Raw genomic sequence first — 17,391 nt, forward strand, 5'->3', positions numbered from 1 at the left:
TACATTAATATAATTCATCAAAATCTAAATATTCTACTCCTTCAAAGGACTGATCATCACTCTGTTTCGAAGTACTGGCAAGAGGGTACGGGGCATCTTCAGTATCTGTAAATATGATACAGTAAATATGATTTTTTTTCTTATGGTTTGATTGATTAATAGATAGATAGCTGTATGAAAACAGTTATCACTATAATATGTAGTAAAATCTAAACTAGGTACTTTATTTGAGGCTGGTTGGATTGGATATAACTTCTTGACTCAAATTGTGCTGGTCGCACTATAAAAACTAGTTTTTGTTTACATACAAATAACCTCAAATTAAATTGCGAAAACGTAATAATCGCCATACATACATACATTAAACACTCGTTACTAATGGAATATTCTATTTTACGTAGTACTGAGCAAAAATAAATGGAATCTCACCGGTATATTCTGCTGTACGTTTGTAAACGTTTTCCAAATCAGTCAATAAATTTCCAGCTTGAAATTCGGACAAACACCGAATAAAAACTTTATACACCACATCACGGACACCGCTACGTTTAACTTTTTTCATGATGTCTCCTTTTTTATTTAAATTTCTTGTTCTAAATAACAATTTTATCTCAATAATTCTCCACTTCACGAAAAAAACAACAAATTTTTATTCAACTTGACAGCTACATTGCCAATTCAGGGTTGCCAGGTAATGAAAAACGAATTAGTTCCAAAATAATTAATTTCATCTCTTTTATGTCGTACTATATAGGCTTCTTGGTTACAAGCAAGCTTGGAAACGCGACCTTAGATCAAATAAAAGCAGCAATTTGATAAACAAAAAAATTATCTAGAGAGGAATGTGATTCACAAAATATTTTTAATAATATGATCACAAAACATATGTAGTTAATTCGTCTATATCCTTTATTAAGAATTGGGGCAACCACGGGGCAACTTGGGGCAACTCAGTAGATAATATTTTATAGTAGCAAGCAAGGAGAAAAATCTATTGTCATTGTCATTTGTCAGTGTCAAAGAGGCGTTTGTCAATTGTCCCATCGCTTGCTAGCTCTTTCTTTCTTCACAGAAGTCAAAATGAAGTACGTTGTGGTTTAGATTTTTAATTTAAAATAATATAATTAATCACGATGTGATTGTCGATGTGTTTATCTGAAAAATAAAGTGTTGTGTGTTGACTACATTATGTGTGTTTTATTTTCAGGATCGGACTTTGCGCCTACAGTGGTTACAAAATATATCCCGGCCATGGGAAGACCATGGTTAAAGTGGATGGAAAGGTAAATTATTAGACAAAATCTCTTTCACATTCAATTTCATTTTACATAGCATACATGAATTGGGTACATGAGATATAAAATATAGTGCAAATGCTGTAAACAAATAACTAACCTTCACCTAGGTTTATGTTTCTGAATACACTCTTGTGATATGGATGCATGTGTGGAAAACAAATGAGGAGCTTCGGAACAAAAACCGCTAAATCCACTTTCTAAGATTTTTGACAAATCGGAAAAAACGTTTAATTTCTTTGTTTTTTTATGTAAAAGAGAGTAGAAAATCTTAATATATCAACATTAGCAACATTGTTTGGTGGCCAAATCAACAGATTCGTGTGTGAAGTAATAAACGAAAAAAAAAATGGGGCTAAAATGTACCTTAAGGGCCATCGAGTTGGGCAACCAAAATTTTTTTGGAGAAAGGTCTATGCCTAAGTAACTGACCCGTAAAATCTTAACCGGCGGAGATTTATAGTTTTTTAGAAATTAATTATCAAAGTTTCATAATTTTTCATACAATTTCGAGCAACCATATTGACATTTGTTTTTTTTTGTTGCGTTTCGTTTTTGCAAGTACAATTCTTGTAAAATGTAATTTTTTTCAATGATGGAATATTATGTATTCAATATTAAGCTGCGAAAGTCCGAATCTAGCTAAAAAACGTTACGCTAAAATAAGCATTGCATTATCATAAGATTTGCCACAGAACCGAAGCTGTCAACCCCGAATTCCACGTGGTCTTGTCTGCCCTACCCCTAGAGTGTATGTAAAAAGCCGGAGGCGCGGAGGGAGAGCAGCCCTCGCCCGCCGTGACAAAGCTCGGGAGCCGTGCGGAGCGGAGCGGCTGAGGCTGGTCGCTGAAGGCGACCAACAAGCCGAAGCTGCGAAGCGGAGTACGGGCGACCGTGCTTTGTCACGCAAGGGCGGAAGGGCTGCACTTCCCGTAGCGCCGGAGCTAAGGCAGTGTCTGACACAATATAAAAATCGATTTCTGAAAAATCGATTTTTTTCAAATTTGTATTTGCAATGTAAATATAAATCCATTTTTATGTAGCCCAAGAATGGTACCATAATAAACAATCTCTGGGATCTCTTATCAGTAAAACCAGGAATTTTTTTAGTTCAGGGAATTCGATAATATTGTGAGTACATTCAGTTAATTCTAAATATTTTTTTTTACCATAAAAGAAAAAATCGAAAGTCGATTTGAGATCGAGCACACCAATTGGGTTAGCCCGCTTTGAGTAGCAGATCTGAATCGGAGCACCCTGACTTGAGTCAAATTAGGTCACTTTGAGTAGCAGATCTGAATCAGAGCACCCCAACTTGAGTCGATTTAGGTTACATTGAGTAGCATATCCGAATCAGAGCACCCCGACTTGAGTCGAGTTAGGTCACTTCGAGTAGCAGATCCGAATCGGAGCACCCCGATCCCACGTGGTCTTGTCTGTCACACAACTAGAGTGTTTTTGTAAAGCGAGGGGGCGACGAAGTGAGTCTTCTGGCGAAGCCCACTCGTTTCCCCCTCCTTAAAAAAGTTTACATTTTCTCATGAAACTATTAAAAAAAATGTCAAAAATTACTGTATTTTATGTTGTATTCTTATCCCCCCTCCTTTTTCCAACCCTCCCTGCCAAATCTCCTCTCCATTACCCCCTTTTTCCTATTACATTTCGTAACATAACCTCAAAAATTGTTTTGCATTTTTCTCGAAAAGGGGGGGGGTTCCGCACCTCCTCCTTCACAGAGGGGGTTCCTCTCCCCCCCTCCTCACCTCCTCCCCCCCTTTACCCCCCTCCCTCAACGGCCCTTAAAGTACATTTTTACCGCTATGTGAAAAAACCATTAACATTTTTGGGTAAAACTAAGTATATGAGGAATTAAATAATTAAAAATTAAAAATTGCTATATCGGTTTTTGTCTCAACCTTATAAAAATCTATCAAATTTATGTAGGATTTATCGGTTTCTGTTAAGATATCAATTTTCTTTTACCTCATCAGTGGATTTATCGGTATCTGTATAGATCATTTAACTTGAAGCGCATTTTTCTACTAGATTCATCGGCTTTAGAACAGATTCAATAAGCTTATCATGTAAAATAATGCAAAAGCATCGAAATTACAAAAAAAAAAAAAAAATACAGCATGTCGTTTATCGGTTTTTGTTCCGACGCTCCTCAAATGTTTATTACGATATATTTATATCTATATTAACTATTCTTACAAGTCTTACTATTACTAAAGTTGCTATTATATAAAATGAACATTTGATGAAAACTTTACGACTGAAAAACTTACTTAAAATTTTGTATTTTGTATATTTCAGACCTTCACATTCCTGAACTCAAAATGTGAAGCTGCTCACCTCATGAGAAGGAATCCTCGTAAGGTGACATGGACTGTCCTTTACAGGTAAGTAATATTAAAAATTTTTATAACTTTGTGCTGTGTAGATTTGTTTATTAAATCACAATTATTAATTAATAATGATGTAAAATAGTAGAATTAAAAAAAATACTCAAAAATCCCTAAAATTATGTTTTATACTTCGCCAATATTTAGATTATTGTATTTGTTTTATTACATAGTTATAAAAAGAGTATAAGAAGGATTGGATTTCATCCAATTGCAAATTAATTGCACAATGTATACAAGTTATCTTTTACTGAATTATGATCTATTTGTGTCCATATAAAGGACATGGTTCTAGCATATTTTATTACTAGCTTTCCGCCCGCGGCTTCGCCCGCATTTTCAAAGATAAACCCGCATAGTTCCCGTTCCCGTGGGATTTCCGGAAAACCTATCCTATGTGTTAATCCATGTTACCCTCTATATGTGTGCTAAAATTCATTGTAATCGGTTCAGTAGTTTTTGCGTGAAAGAGTAACAAACATCCATACTTACAAACTTTCACATTTACAATATTAATAGGACTAACTGTACAATAATTTCACCAGGCGCAAGTTCAAGAAGGGTCAAGAGGAGGAACAGGCTAAGAAGCGCACCCGCAGAACTCAAAAGTTCCAAAGGGCTATTGTCGGTGCTTCTCTAAGTGACATCATGGCCAAGAGGAACATGAAACCTGAAGTCAGGAAAGCGCAAAGAGAACAGGCTATCAAGTGAGTTAATGGCATGTTTTATTGTATAGTGGAAAAAAAATGTGTGTGTGTACCAGTGGCGTGCCTAGGGTGTAAGGACTGGGCAAGCCCAAATTTTTCAAAGTGTTTGATGGGTACCCTTTTCATGAATAATATACCTACCTAGGTATAATGTGTAATTATGTTCGTTATAAAACTTATAAAAAAACGTGAACATATTACATCCCGAATCAAATCTTTTAAATTTTCACGCGCGCCCGCAAACAGTTGAGTCAAACGTTTATCATTAAAATCGATAAATTATATAAAACTGTAGAAAATTGTACAGATCATTTATATTCTAATTCAAAACGCCAATCTTTCTGAAGGAAAGATAATATAACATCGGAATTATAGAAAGTACCTAGGTGTTTATTTTAGAATTCAATTACCTAACAGCTCCTTTTCTATGGCAATTATTGATACCTAATTCAGAAAGGCGTTCTTGGCCAAATAAATACACAAGTATTTCTTAATAATTAAATAAACGTACCTATGAATACGATGAGAAAGCACGCTCCGTGGAAGAACTACTACCTATTTACTAGCAGGAATCGTAACTACCAAAATATGTGCAAATTTCAACAGCTGGGGAAAGGCTTCTTCTAAGCAATTCTCATTCATGAAATCGTTCGTAAACATTACAATTAAAATTTCGTTTATATGTGACTTACTAGTTTCGGTAATGCACAAATCGGGAGTTGGTTTTGATGAAGAAATTAATTGTTTTTCAGTAAAGTTTAATGATTTTACCTTTCCCCCGCTGAGCACAAAGTAAACCATCACAATTTACAACACAATCTGCTGTCGCGACACTTATTTTACCACAAAATTCGAAAAACTTAACCTAAATTACACCGGTATAATCACCCGCTCAAACAAACTATAATATTCACGACGTTCGTTCGCGCAATCGTAACTATCTTCACACTGTTAAAAAGCCGGGCTTCATGCCCCTTACAAATTGCTATAGAGTTCTATAGCTAGGTATGTATCTACTCCGACGAAATTTCATACGTTAGAAGAGATGAGCGCAAAGCCCGGTAAAAGCCCACGCGTGCAAGCGAGACACCGCACTGTTTATAATCCATCCAATTTAGGTTGTAACGTCCATATAAAAGGTACGACCTTATTCCGATAGGAAGAAGGATGAAATTAAAAAGTTTACTCGAATTCGTCATTGTTTTATGCTAGGCGTATTATATATTATATTGTAGGTGAGTTTTCATTGAATTCGGAGCAGATTATGAATTGCTCATTGCGCGCGAATATTCAAACGTGAATATGGGTATTTTCCTGTCTCGTAGCGAATTTCTAAGGCAAGCCGGGCTTTTCGGCTTGTATGAACGTACCGCCACTGGTGTGTACACACGTAAGAAGTGAAACTTCTTTATGACCTTATTTTTCAAAAAATAATTTACTATAATATGCAACTTTACAGAAATACGTTGATCACGCGTGGTAGGGATAAGAAAAAGATGGCGCGTAACGGAAAAATGTCACACGTAACTAAAAAATGTTACACTAAATTTTTTTTCCAACCCCGATAAAGTAGTTTCACTTCAATTATAATGAATATAATACTTGAACATTATTTCAAGTGATCTCACGGTTATGATGATATTTAAAAGAACTGACTGTCGAGTCCATTAAAAAGTGATTGGACACTTTGAGATTAACCCATAGTTTTGAGCCCCGTACTGAAAAGATCTGTCTGCTTTAGGGTAAAAAAGTGTTGAAGGAAACGTAGGACAATATATTCATCTCATGCATAACTAAAAATTATAATTTGTATGAGAAATGATGTGTGTAAAAGGTGTAAATGCTGGTTAATAAAGTGAAAAGAACTAGTTATAGGAATACTTAATTTGTTGTATTTTTTTACTGAATTGTATTTTTTTTTCAGGGCTGCCAAGGAAGCTAAGAAGTCAACCAAAGCAGCAAAGAAAGCCACCGCACCTCCAACTAAAGTAAAGGCTCCTCCTAAAGCTAAGGCTGCGAAAGTCTCACAGAAACCAACAACTCGCATTGGAGGAAAACGATAAAAATTATAAATTTTTAAGTACATAAATAACCTCTTTTATTTTTAACCCTTAAATAATAAGGTTACATACACTATTGGCGCCTTAAGATATTTTTTGTAGCAATATAATATATTATGTGAAAATAGTTAATATAAAAATCAATTTTTTTTTTCAATTATTATTATGTGGGATTTGAACCCAAGCCTCCTAGATCGCTAGGCTAAAATGGCCACCAATCAGAGCGGTTAAGCGAATGACATTCGAAATTCGCTTCACGATCGAATTTATTGTATTTTACCTCCAACCTATAGCAGACAAAGAAATTAGCAGTTACACATTACTCCAACATTTGCTGTAAAAATGTGATGAATTTATTGATTACTATTGTTCCCGCTTTGTCCAGTAGATAATGAAGAGTATAGTAATAAACAAATTAGTCCAATTTATGGAGTACCATTATTATCACTTCAGTCTACACATGAACATACCACCAAGACTGCCTTCTTGGTTCAGTCACAGTGGTTATCACCGGCTGGTTTTAGAAAATCGATCATAGAAACAGATGCTCACTAATTTAGTGAGCCCAAGTGCCATTGGGTCACATAATTATCTTCCACTTTAGGAACAAATATCGTGTTTGTAAAGATTTACATGTTTAATTTATTGAATCCTACGGAAAATATTTTTTGATAATTATTGAACTACACCTTTACGCAAAAACCACTGAACAGATTTAGATGATACTTTGCAGAAATGTAGGTACCTAGCTCATCTATACTTCTATACTAATATTATAAAGCTGAAGAGTTTGTTTGTTTGAACGCGCTAATCTCGCTAAGACCAACAGGAGCGCAGCACTGCGGGTAAAACCGCGGAGAATAGCTAGTATATCATAATCGCACTGAAGTCACAGAAATATTTTGGCTGCGGATCGAACCCGGCACCGTTTGTAATTCTATCAAGTAAAAACAACTGACCAGATCTGTATGAATTTGGGTACAGAGATAAATTATTATGGATTAGAACAGGCCATTTTACCAGATAACAAGCGAGTAGTGCCAGCTTCAAATTAAACCTGTGGTATTGAAATATAAGATATTCGATCACAGACATGTAAAAAATCTTGACTTTGTTCGATTTTTCTTTCATAGGTCGCCAAAAAATATATGAATACATCTTAGGTATATCTATACTAATATTATAAAGCTGAAGAGTTTGTTTGTTTGTTTGAACGCACTAATCTCGGGAACTACTGATCCGATTTGAAAAATTCTTTCGGTGTTAGATAGCCCATTTATCGAGGAAGGTTATAGGCTTATATTTCATCACGCTACGGGCAACAGGAGTAGAGCCACGGGGGTGAAACCGCGCGGAGCAGCTAGTTATGAAATATACGTGACCAATTTTTAATTTTGTGATATGGCCAATTTTCCACTGAATTCCAATAACTTTATGTAATAAGTAGTCTTTGTTAGGTTCAAGAAAATGATTTTCAGAAACAAGCGACAAAACAAAACTTGTGGTGTTTTATTACCATCATAATCGGAATATGATCCAATCATGAAAAAGTTGAGCTATGAAACTAAAAGGTGAATTAGACAAAAAGAAACCACATAATATCCTTTATAAAGTTTATTTATTGCTAGAACTAATCACCAGTCATGCAATATTGTAACAGGTATATATCCAATAAATAACTGATTTTGAAAATGACTAAAAGTTACAAGATCACTTATGTTTATGCACTCTTGGCTAGAGTTTCAGCTTTAGCTACAACTTCTTCAATGGGTCCAACCATGTAGAAGGCGACTTCGGGAAGGTGGTCGTACTCTCCTTGCAAGATCTTTGAGAAACCTTTGATGGTCTCCTCTAGGGGCACCAATTTACCAGCATGACCTGTGAATACTTCAGCAACTTGGAAAGGTTGGGACAGGAATCTCTGGATTTTACGTGCACGTGCGACTGTCAGCTTGTCTTCCTCAGATAACTCATCCATACCCAAGATAGCAATGATATCCTGGAGGGACTTGTAGTCCTGCAGAATCTTCTGAACGCCACGTGCAACATTGTAGTGCTCAGCTCCGATGATGTTGGGGTCCATGATACGTGAGGTCGAGTCAAGGGGGTCCACAGCAGGGTAGATACCCAGTTCAGCAATGGCACGGGAGAGTACAGTGGTGGCGTCCAAGTGAGCGAAAGTGGTGGCAGGGGCGGGGTCAGTCAAGTCATCAGCAGGTACGTAGATAGCCTGCACTGAAGTGATGGAGCCCTTCTTGGTGGTGGTAATACGTTCCTGCATAGTACCCATGTCAGTGGCCAAAGTGGGCTGGTAACCTACAGCGGAGGGAATACGACCCAACAAGGCAGACACCTCAGAACCAGCCTGTGTGAAACGGAAAATGTTGTCAATGAAAAGCAGCACATCTTGACCCTCCTGATCTCTGAAGTACTCAGCCACAGTCAAACCAGTCAGAGCGACACGGGCACGGGCGCCAGGGGGCTCGTTCATCTGTCCGTACACAAGAGCTACCTTGGAGGTCTTGTCCTTCAGAGAGATTACACCGGATTCAATCATCTCATGGTACAAATCGTTACCCTCACGGGTGCGCTCTCCTACTCCGGCAAATACAGAGTAACCACCGTGGGCTTTAGCTACGTTGTTGATGAGCTCCATAATGAGTACAGTTTTGCCTACACCGGCACCACCGAACAATCCAATCTTTCCTCCCTTGGCGTAGGGGGCCAACAAGTCTACGACTTTGATACCAGTTACCAAGATCTCCTGCTGTACAGACATGTCCACGAACTCGGGGGCTTCGGCGTGGATGGCAGCTCTCTTGTCAGTGGGAATGGGGCCACGCTCGTCGATGGGCTCACCAATAACGTTGATGATACGGCCCAGAGTCTCCGCTCCGACGGGGATACGGATGGGAGAGCCGGAGTCGAGCACGGGCTGGCCGCGGACCAGACCTTCGGTACCGTCCATGGCAATGGTACGGACGGTGTTTTCTCCTAAATGTTGCGCCACCTCAAGGACGAGCCTTGGGGACCGGTTTTGTACTTCCAAGGCATTTAGGATAGGTGGTAGATTGTCTTCAAATTGTACATCTACGACGGCACCAATAACGGCAACCACCTTACCTTGACCTTTTCCAGCTGCAGCTTTGGCTGCATAATCACGCTTGTTCACGAGGGCTCCGGCGATTTGAGGAGATTTCTCGGCTAGGGCGTTGTTAACTACCGTTTTCGTGGCCAAGAGACCAGCTCTACCTACGGTAGAAAACATTTTCGTTTGGATTTGTGGTCGTCGGAATGTACAGTAATCGAAGATTCTTATTTTAAAAATCCGGTGCCCACTGAGTTTACGTAAGAGGAATGGTTTGAGGAATGGTGATTTTTTTTTCTTCAAAGTTCAATGTTGCCATTTGCGAAGTTAACTTTGTCAAGTGTTATTATTTAAAATCAATACCACATGGCACATTTATTCGCTCATTGTAAAGTATCTCGATAATTTAAAATTACATTCAATCATAATTTAAATATCTTTCATGTATTTTCTTAATTTCGTCCATGCGAGAACACAAAATTTGATCGTGTATATACGCAGCAGAATATTAAAAAAACATGCTGTCATTCTATTTTCTGTTATCTATGATCAATCACCTGGCATTTGTCATCTGTGATCTGTCAAAACAGGCATGGTTCTATGTGGTGTTGATGATATTATATTCTTTAGCATAATTAATAAAATATTCAATTCTTAATGAAATACTAATAGTGATATAAATTTATCTGATATACAATGGAGTACATAGCACCGGAAGATGCCCCAGTCTCTACAAGCACCAGAATGTAAGTTTTATGGTGTAAACAGAGGTTATGTTACGTTTTTATATTTAACTCATTAATGTTCTCGTATTTAATTTCAATATTTCAGATTATGCTGTCAATGTGCAGTTCCTATTGAAGCCAATCCTTCCAATATGTGTGTAGCTTGTCTACGAGCTCACGTCGATATTACCGATGGCATTCCAAAGCAGGCTACATTATTCTTCTGTAGGGGCTGTGAAAGGTAAGTTGCTACTATATAATACAACTAGCTGCTGCCCGCTACTTCGCCGTATAAATTTTCAGCGTACTAACCTTAATTTATTCTAAGCAGCTACCAGCTACCTTTGCCCTTTACACAAATGTTACCTATACATTTTAAATGTAATATCATATTTTCTGTGACTATAGATTTGTAATTTTATGTTTTAGGTACCTTCAACCACCAGCAGAATGGGTGGTCTGTGCTTTAGAATCAAGAGAACTCTTGGCTTTATGCCTAAAAAGGCTCAAAGGCTTGACTAGAGTGAAATTGGTAGATGCTGGTTTTGCGTGGACTGAACCACATTCTAAAAGGATTAAGGTAACTTTTCAGTTTAAATTTAGATAATAAAGCTTACTTCAAAAGAAAATATGTTTTTTCCAACTTTGGAAATCCTTTCATAGGAAAAAAGCATTCTTTTATATTGCTGCAAAGTTTATATTTATTTTATTATAACCTAATTCAAACCATATTTTATTATAAGCTGTTCTTGTAACTAAATAATTTATTATTTTGTAGGTAAAACTGACAGTACAAGGTGAGGTTATGGGCGGAGCGGTCTTGCAACAGACGTTCATTGTGGAATATGTTGTTCAACATCAAATGTGCGACGCTTGCCATCGCTCAGAGGCGCAGGATTATTGGCGCGCTTTAGTTCAAGTCAGACAACGCGCTAGTAACAGGAAAACATTCTACTACTTGGAACAGTTGATATTGAAACATAAGGCACATGCTAATACACTTGGCATTAAACCGAAGCATGGTGCGTTTGAGATTGTATAGTTTTGTTTGAGTTCAGTTGATTTTGCTTAGTCTTAATGTTAAAAGAATTTTTAGTAAAAAAAATTCAGTAAATTCCAAGATGTATCGATGTTCAATTGAGTCATGCTAAATGGGGAAATTTTTTTCTAAAGTCGCAATAAACAGTACATATTCAATTAATTTAATTTTCCAGATGGGCTTGATTTCTTTTATGCATCAGAAAATCACGCTCGCAAAATGGTAGATTTCATTCAATCGGTTCTACCGATAAAGTGTCAACACTCAAAGAAGCTGATCTCGCACGATATACACAGTAACGTGTATAATTACAAGTTCACATACAGTATTGAGATTGTGCCGTTGTCTAAAGACAGTGTAGTCTGTTTGCCGAAGAAATTGACGCATCAACTAGGATCAATATCACCTATATGTCTCGTTCAGAGAGTTACGAGCACAATACATTTGATTGATGCTAATTCGGGGCAAGGTATGTTAAAAATCAAGCATTGTAAATGAGGAGACAAATTGTTTGTTGGATTTTATCTCTAATACTATAAAATCTCTTAAATTATTTAATTAATTTAAAGAAAAAAAAATTATTGTATAATCAATCTAATTATTAATTTTTTTTGTTTCCAGTGTGTGATATTTCATCTACGGTGTACTGGAGACATCCATTTTCACCAATTTGCAATCCAAGGCAATTGGTTGAATATATTGTTATGGACATTGATATTTTAAAAGAACATGTAGGTATTATACATACTTAAAATGAATTTATTAAAAGAGTTACACATTTATGTAAATATGCATATTATTGTGAAATGTTAGAAAATGGAAAAGCTTTCTAAATTCGTAATTTCATTATTTTGTGATTCTTATTAGAATGTTACATACTACATTTTCTGATTTATTGAATACTAGCTTTCCGCCTGCGGCTTCGCCCGCGTTTTCAAAAAAAAACCCGCATAGTTCCCGTTCCCGTGGGACTTCCGGGATAAAACCTAGCCTATGTCACTCAGAAATGATGTAGCTTTCCAACAGTGAAAGAATTTTTCAAATCTGCCAAGTAGTTTCGGAGCCTATTCAATTCATACAAACAAACAAACAAACAAAAAATCAAACCTTTCCTCTTTATAATATTTGTATAGACTAGACTAGATTTCCGCCCGCGGCTTTCCCGCGTTTTCAAAGGAAAACCCGCATAGTTCCCGTTCCCGTGGGATTTCCGGGATAAAACCTATCCTATGTGTTAATCCAAGTTACCCACTATATGTGTGCTAAATTTCATTGTAATCGGTTCAGTAGTTTTTACGTGAAAGAGTAACAAACATCCATACATCCATACTTACAAACTTTCGCCTTTATAATAGTATTAAGAAGTATAACCCAACTAAACCTTTCAGCCTTCTCATACTGTATTTTTTTAATTTTATTTTAAAAAATCAAAATTTTTAATTTTTACAAACTAATTTTACACAGGAAAAGAAAACATTCCCGGGGCAAGGTGTGGTCTCGAACAAGCATGTGGTGGCCGATGTATGGGTAGTGAAAGCTAGCGAGTTAGGCTTGGATGTCAGTCCTGTGCACGCTAAAACACATTTGGGTCATATATTAAAGCCTGGAGATACCGTACTTGGGTATGTGGTTAATTTTAAAACTTATGATAGTTGGACACATTTCAAAAAAAAAATCCTAAAAATCATTTTAACCATATTAAAAATAATGTCGCAATCAATAAATTGCGTTTAAAATCCGTTTTTAAACACAATTGCGATTTTTTAATTTATAAAATATTAATAAATAATAACGCTCTATTGTTTTAAAATAGATTATTTTGATAAAAAAAAGCTAAAATAACTTATTGGCTATACAAGAATCAGATTCTTTACTTTGTAGTTTAAATTCAATTATCGTAAACAATTTCATAAAAGAAAACCGTGATCAATATCAGTACAAATTTTTTTTATTTTTTTTATTCCATCCGTTCGCCATTTGTGCATGTCTCTATTCTGTATATGTATGTCTTATTCCTGTTTGTAATGGTGTACAATAAAGCGTTTTCATTCATTCATTCAGCTACAATTTGGGCGATTCGAACGTGAACGACGACAACTTCGACAAACTGGACCGCAGCCAGATACCGGACGTGTTCCTTGTGAAGAAGTTCTACGGCGAGCGGTCGGCGCGGCGCCGCGCGCGGAACTGGAAGCTGAAGCACATGGCCGATGAGCTGCACGGCGGCACGGGGTCGTCGAACGAGTGAGTTTGAATTTCGAATAATTTTTTATTTTTTTTTTCGCCTGCCAGTGTTTGCTTTTCAGGAGATCCCGCCGTTAGTACACCTACGCATTCGCGTGCGGCAGCTAATCTCTGCGAAACTACTGCGTAGCGAAATATCTGCGGGACATTAGTACACAGCAATGTTTTCGCAACTTTTTCGCAATGCGTCTGTGTAATGGCCATTACGCAGTTCCTTGCGAAACAATACTGACAATGTGCTAGAGTGAGACATATCATATGAGAAATCCTGCCACACTACTGACAGATTTTTCGTTGTTTCGCTGCCGCACGCGAATGCGTCGGTGTACTAACGCCTTAACGCCGTCCAAGTCCGTTTTTTATTGCGTGCCAGTCTGGTTTTGACATTTCGAACGTTTTGTCTATGGTTTATATTAGATTCCAAAATAGTACACATGCCTAAGAACCATCTTAATCAAAAAGTTATGCGGTTTACACAGCTATTCAGTTCTCAGTTACAATGTACACAAGCCATAAAGTTTTCTATTACTTTTCTATTCAATTAGGGGGCGTTGAAGTATTACGTAACGCAATTTACAGGGAGGGGGGGGTCTCGTAAAACGTTTTGATGCGTTAGGGTACAGAAAAATGTTACAGTGTGTTACAAGGGGGAGAGGGGGGTCAAAAATCTTCCATAATTATATTATATTGCAAAACATTTTATGTGGTGTCATCTTATGTGTGTACATACCTTAGATTAAGGATTGGTCTCCGCGCGCGCGCTACGACTAGATACCGCCCCACCTAAAAACAATAGCTCTGTGAGTGCGGCAACTCATTTCTGTAGTGTGTGTTAGGCAATTTTTAAAGACGCTAGTGTGTGTGAAGAATTGGGCTGCCAGCTACATAAATTTTACCTCATAAATGGGAAATCTGCCACCTTGAAAAGAAGTTTGAAAAATATTTTTTTTCATCCTGACCTGGCCGGGAATCGAATCCATGAACGATTTGAGTCGCATGACTCAAATCCACTTGCGACGCTACTATATTATAGTCACAAAGGTTGTTTAAAAGTAAAAAAGCGGAAATAAAAAATAACATATTATATGAGTCAGTTAAACATGGTTAAACAGAAATAAATTATTTTTATTATACTTTTTTATACATGTGTTAGTAATAGTATTGAAAAAAAAAAGTTCAAATTATTGCTAAAAGATTTCCTCAACCACGTGTATTTTTTTGGATATGCAGTACGGCAACACCGAATGGCGTCGTATTTTCGTAGAAAAAATTTTCGAAGTAAAGGAGAAATTTCGAATAATACGATACTTAGTGATGGTACGTGATCCCTGTGTCTTTCTTATTTTTTGTTGTATTATTTTTAAATAGTTTTATGACACAAATAGGCATTTTACTTCAGATTTTGTTCAAAATCTTTATAAACTATCGGTTCGCCCTCTCCACACAATGCTTGTGACACGACTGGCTTGGGTACGCCGAATTCGGCGTACTATTAGTTGCCGCATTTTTCAAGTACGCCGGCGGTATCTAGTCGTAGCGCGCGCGCGGAGACCAATCCTTAATCTAAGGTACATACATTCATTATTGTTAATCATTTTTATACTTATTTTTTTTGCTCCAACATACATTATTTTAAATTATTACTACTACCATAATACTCATACATTTTTATACATGATTGGTAACCAGGACCTTTATCTTAAATTTAACAATGAAAACAATCGAATTGTTATTTATTATCCAACCTACTTCCATTTCGATACGCAATCTGGTTTGTTGATTCCGAGATAAGATTAACTTCTTAATTAAAAAACAAAACAACATGCCTACATACCACAATTTGTGCGATTATCATCTAATTTATGTGTAACTAGGTTATGTACTCGACTTTGATCATTCTTTTCGATTTTGTGCTCAGAAAGTAAAATGTTTTTATGGAAGATTTCTCCAACAAATTCGATACTGATATCGAGGATAGATACGATAAATAAAAAATCATTGGTATATTTTTTTAGACTTCCATTTTTATCTCACACGACTTGGTGATCCTTGCTTGAGATTTCAGAATTTACAAATTCCTAATTAAAATATCCTTTGCTTTTCATATAAATTTTTATTAACTTTGCATAAGTAATTAGGTATATTTCTAAAAAAAATTCAAAAATAGTTTATTTTATAACAATTTATGGATGTAAAATACACTACATAATAATATGTTACATATTGTTATAAATTTATATGTAGGTTTGTGCCTCACATAAAACGAGGTTTTTAAGATAAAAATACATATCGAATTCTTTTAGTGAAATAACCACATCTTAGATTCGATCTGATTACGCGAAGTAACTACGAAAAACCCCTTTTAATTTTTATTTTGTATTAACATATTTTTTTGTAGTAAGCATGTCAAAAAATTTCTATTCCATAAAATCCATACTAATAATATAAATGCGAAAGTAACTCTGTCTGTCTGTCTGTTACTCAATCACGCCTAAACTACTGAACCAATTTTCATGAAATTTGGTATGGAGATATTTTGATACCCGAGAAAGGACATAGGCTACTTTTTATCCCGGAAAAATGACGCAATCCCGGAAATCCCACGGGAACGGGAACTATGCGGGTTTTAGGTACTTTGACTGCGCGGGCGAAGCCGCGGACGGAAAGTGGAAACCTAGTAACAAATAAATTATTGACATAACTAGTTCGAATGAAATCAACAAACATATATTTTTTTCTATTGGCATTATAAACATTAATCAAATATCTATATTCATTAGTGATTTTACTTTCATAGATTTCAGATAGATAAGTCTGCTAGACTGTCGTGTCCCGTGTAATCGTTATATTTTAAAATCTGGATTTATTTCAAACATTTCATATTGTACTTAACTACAAACAATACCTAAGATATAAATTCTATGCCCCTATGTTTCCTTTTTTTACAACAAGCAATTTTACTTCGGTAACAATAAAAAAGGATCATTAAAACAGAAAACATAGGGGCATAGAAGAAGTTGATAATTATTCTGCTAAAAAAATCAATGCTCTATAATCATAAATGAATATCAAGGTGGATAAGACGAGAAGTAGTATGGAAAAAAACCGCATTTTGAAACCTTAACGATAATACGATATTTCTTATTTTATTTTACAGGGACTACAACGAGTTCCTGGACGATCTTGAAGAGGACCCTGCGTTCAGGCAAAACATCAATATATTCAAGGATGAAAAATCGATTCCAATAGACACAGATGATGATATCGACCCATCTCTCCCGCGTATTACCTTGGCTGAAATGTTGGACGACTTGGTCATTGAAGACGTGGATATGACAGAAGTTTAACCCTCGTGTTTTTACAATTTTGCAGTAATAAATATTATTATCTGGTTATATTGTGTTTTATTTTAACGACAGTCTATTTTGAAATTAATTAATCCTCGAAATTATTATTATATATTATTTTAATAGTGGTATAACATTACTTATAGCAATAGTAAAAAAATAGCGTGTGTGCCGAGTGTCAGAAGTGAAACTTCTTTGACAAGATTCAAATATTCAAAATCGTTGCTTTATTTACTCCATGACATGAAGGTATTGCTATAACGCAACCTTGAAATTTTACTCAAAAGCGCGCCTAAAGAAGTTTCACTTCAAAACGTACCAAATAGCAAGGAACTCATATCACCCTGGATAAGTTCATTCATAGCTATTAATTATTTAATTAAACAGATTACGAAAGGAAATGTGCAGTATGCTATCGGACAATCGTTTATCAATATTTTAAACATGATAGATTGTGGATAATCGAATAATTTTTTCGCAT

The 17,391-nt window shown here is 36.0% G+C and overlaps 3 protein-coding genes across 3 annotated transcripts; 2 read left to right on the forward strand and 1 right to left on the reverse strand.

The window, feature by feature from the left end:
- Window positions 1-978: 978 nt before the first annotated feature.
- Window positions 979-6,499, forward strand: RpL24 (ribosomal protein L24). The gene is made up of 5 exons (XM_089699725.1): window positions 979-1,085; window positions 1,208-1,283; window positions 3,612-3,697; window positions 4,246-4,407; window positions 6,332-6,499. The coding sequence occupies exons 1-5, from the start codon at window positions 1,081-1,083 to the stop codon at window positions 6,468-6,470; spliced, it is 468 nt and encodes a 155-aa protein (XP_089555851.1). The 5' UTR covers window positions 979-1,080; the 3' UTR covers window positions 6,471-6,499.
- Window positions 6,500-8,066: 1,567 nt separating this feature from the next.
- Window positions 8,067-9,841, reverse strand: LOC149485022 (ATP synthase subunit beta, mitochondrial). Its single transcript, XM_089699726.1, has one exon. It carries the CDS (start codon window positions 9,733-9,735, stop codon window positions 8,188-8,190), a length of 1,548 nt encoding a protein of 515 aa, XP_089555852.1. The 5' UTR covers window positions 9,736-9,841; the 3' UTR covers window positions 8,067-8,187.
- A 277-nt stretch (window positions 9,842-10,118) lies between these two features.
- Nmd3 (60S ribosomal export protein NMD3) lies at window positions 10,119-16,943 on the forward strand. Its single transcript, XM_089699727.1, has 9 exons — window positions 10,119-10,301; window positions 10,387-10,521; window positions 10,710-10,860; window positions 11,059-11,302; window positions 11,495-11,788; window positions 11,941-12,050; window positions 12,784-12,941; window positions 13,381-13,563; window positions 16,721-16,943. Exons 1-9 carry the CDS (start codon window positions 10,252-10,254, stop codon window positions 16,908-16,910), a joined length of 1,515 nt encoding a protein of 504 aa, XP_089555853.1. The 5' UTR covers window positions 10,119-10,251; the 3' UTR covers window positions 16,911-16,943.
- The last annotated feature ends 448 nt before the right edge of the window (window positions 16,944-17,391 follow it).

Source organism: Colias philodice, chromosome 10 (assembly GCF_061535455.1).
Source record: "Colias philodice isolate Cphi_HAF_F1 chromosome 10, ilColPhil1 Martin Lab GWU primary, whole genome shotgun sequence".
Taxonomy (NCBI): Eukaryota; Metazoa; Arthropoda; class Insecta; order Lepidoptera; family Pieridae; genus Colias; species Colias philodice.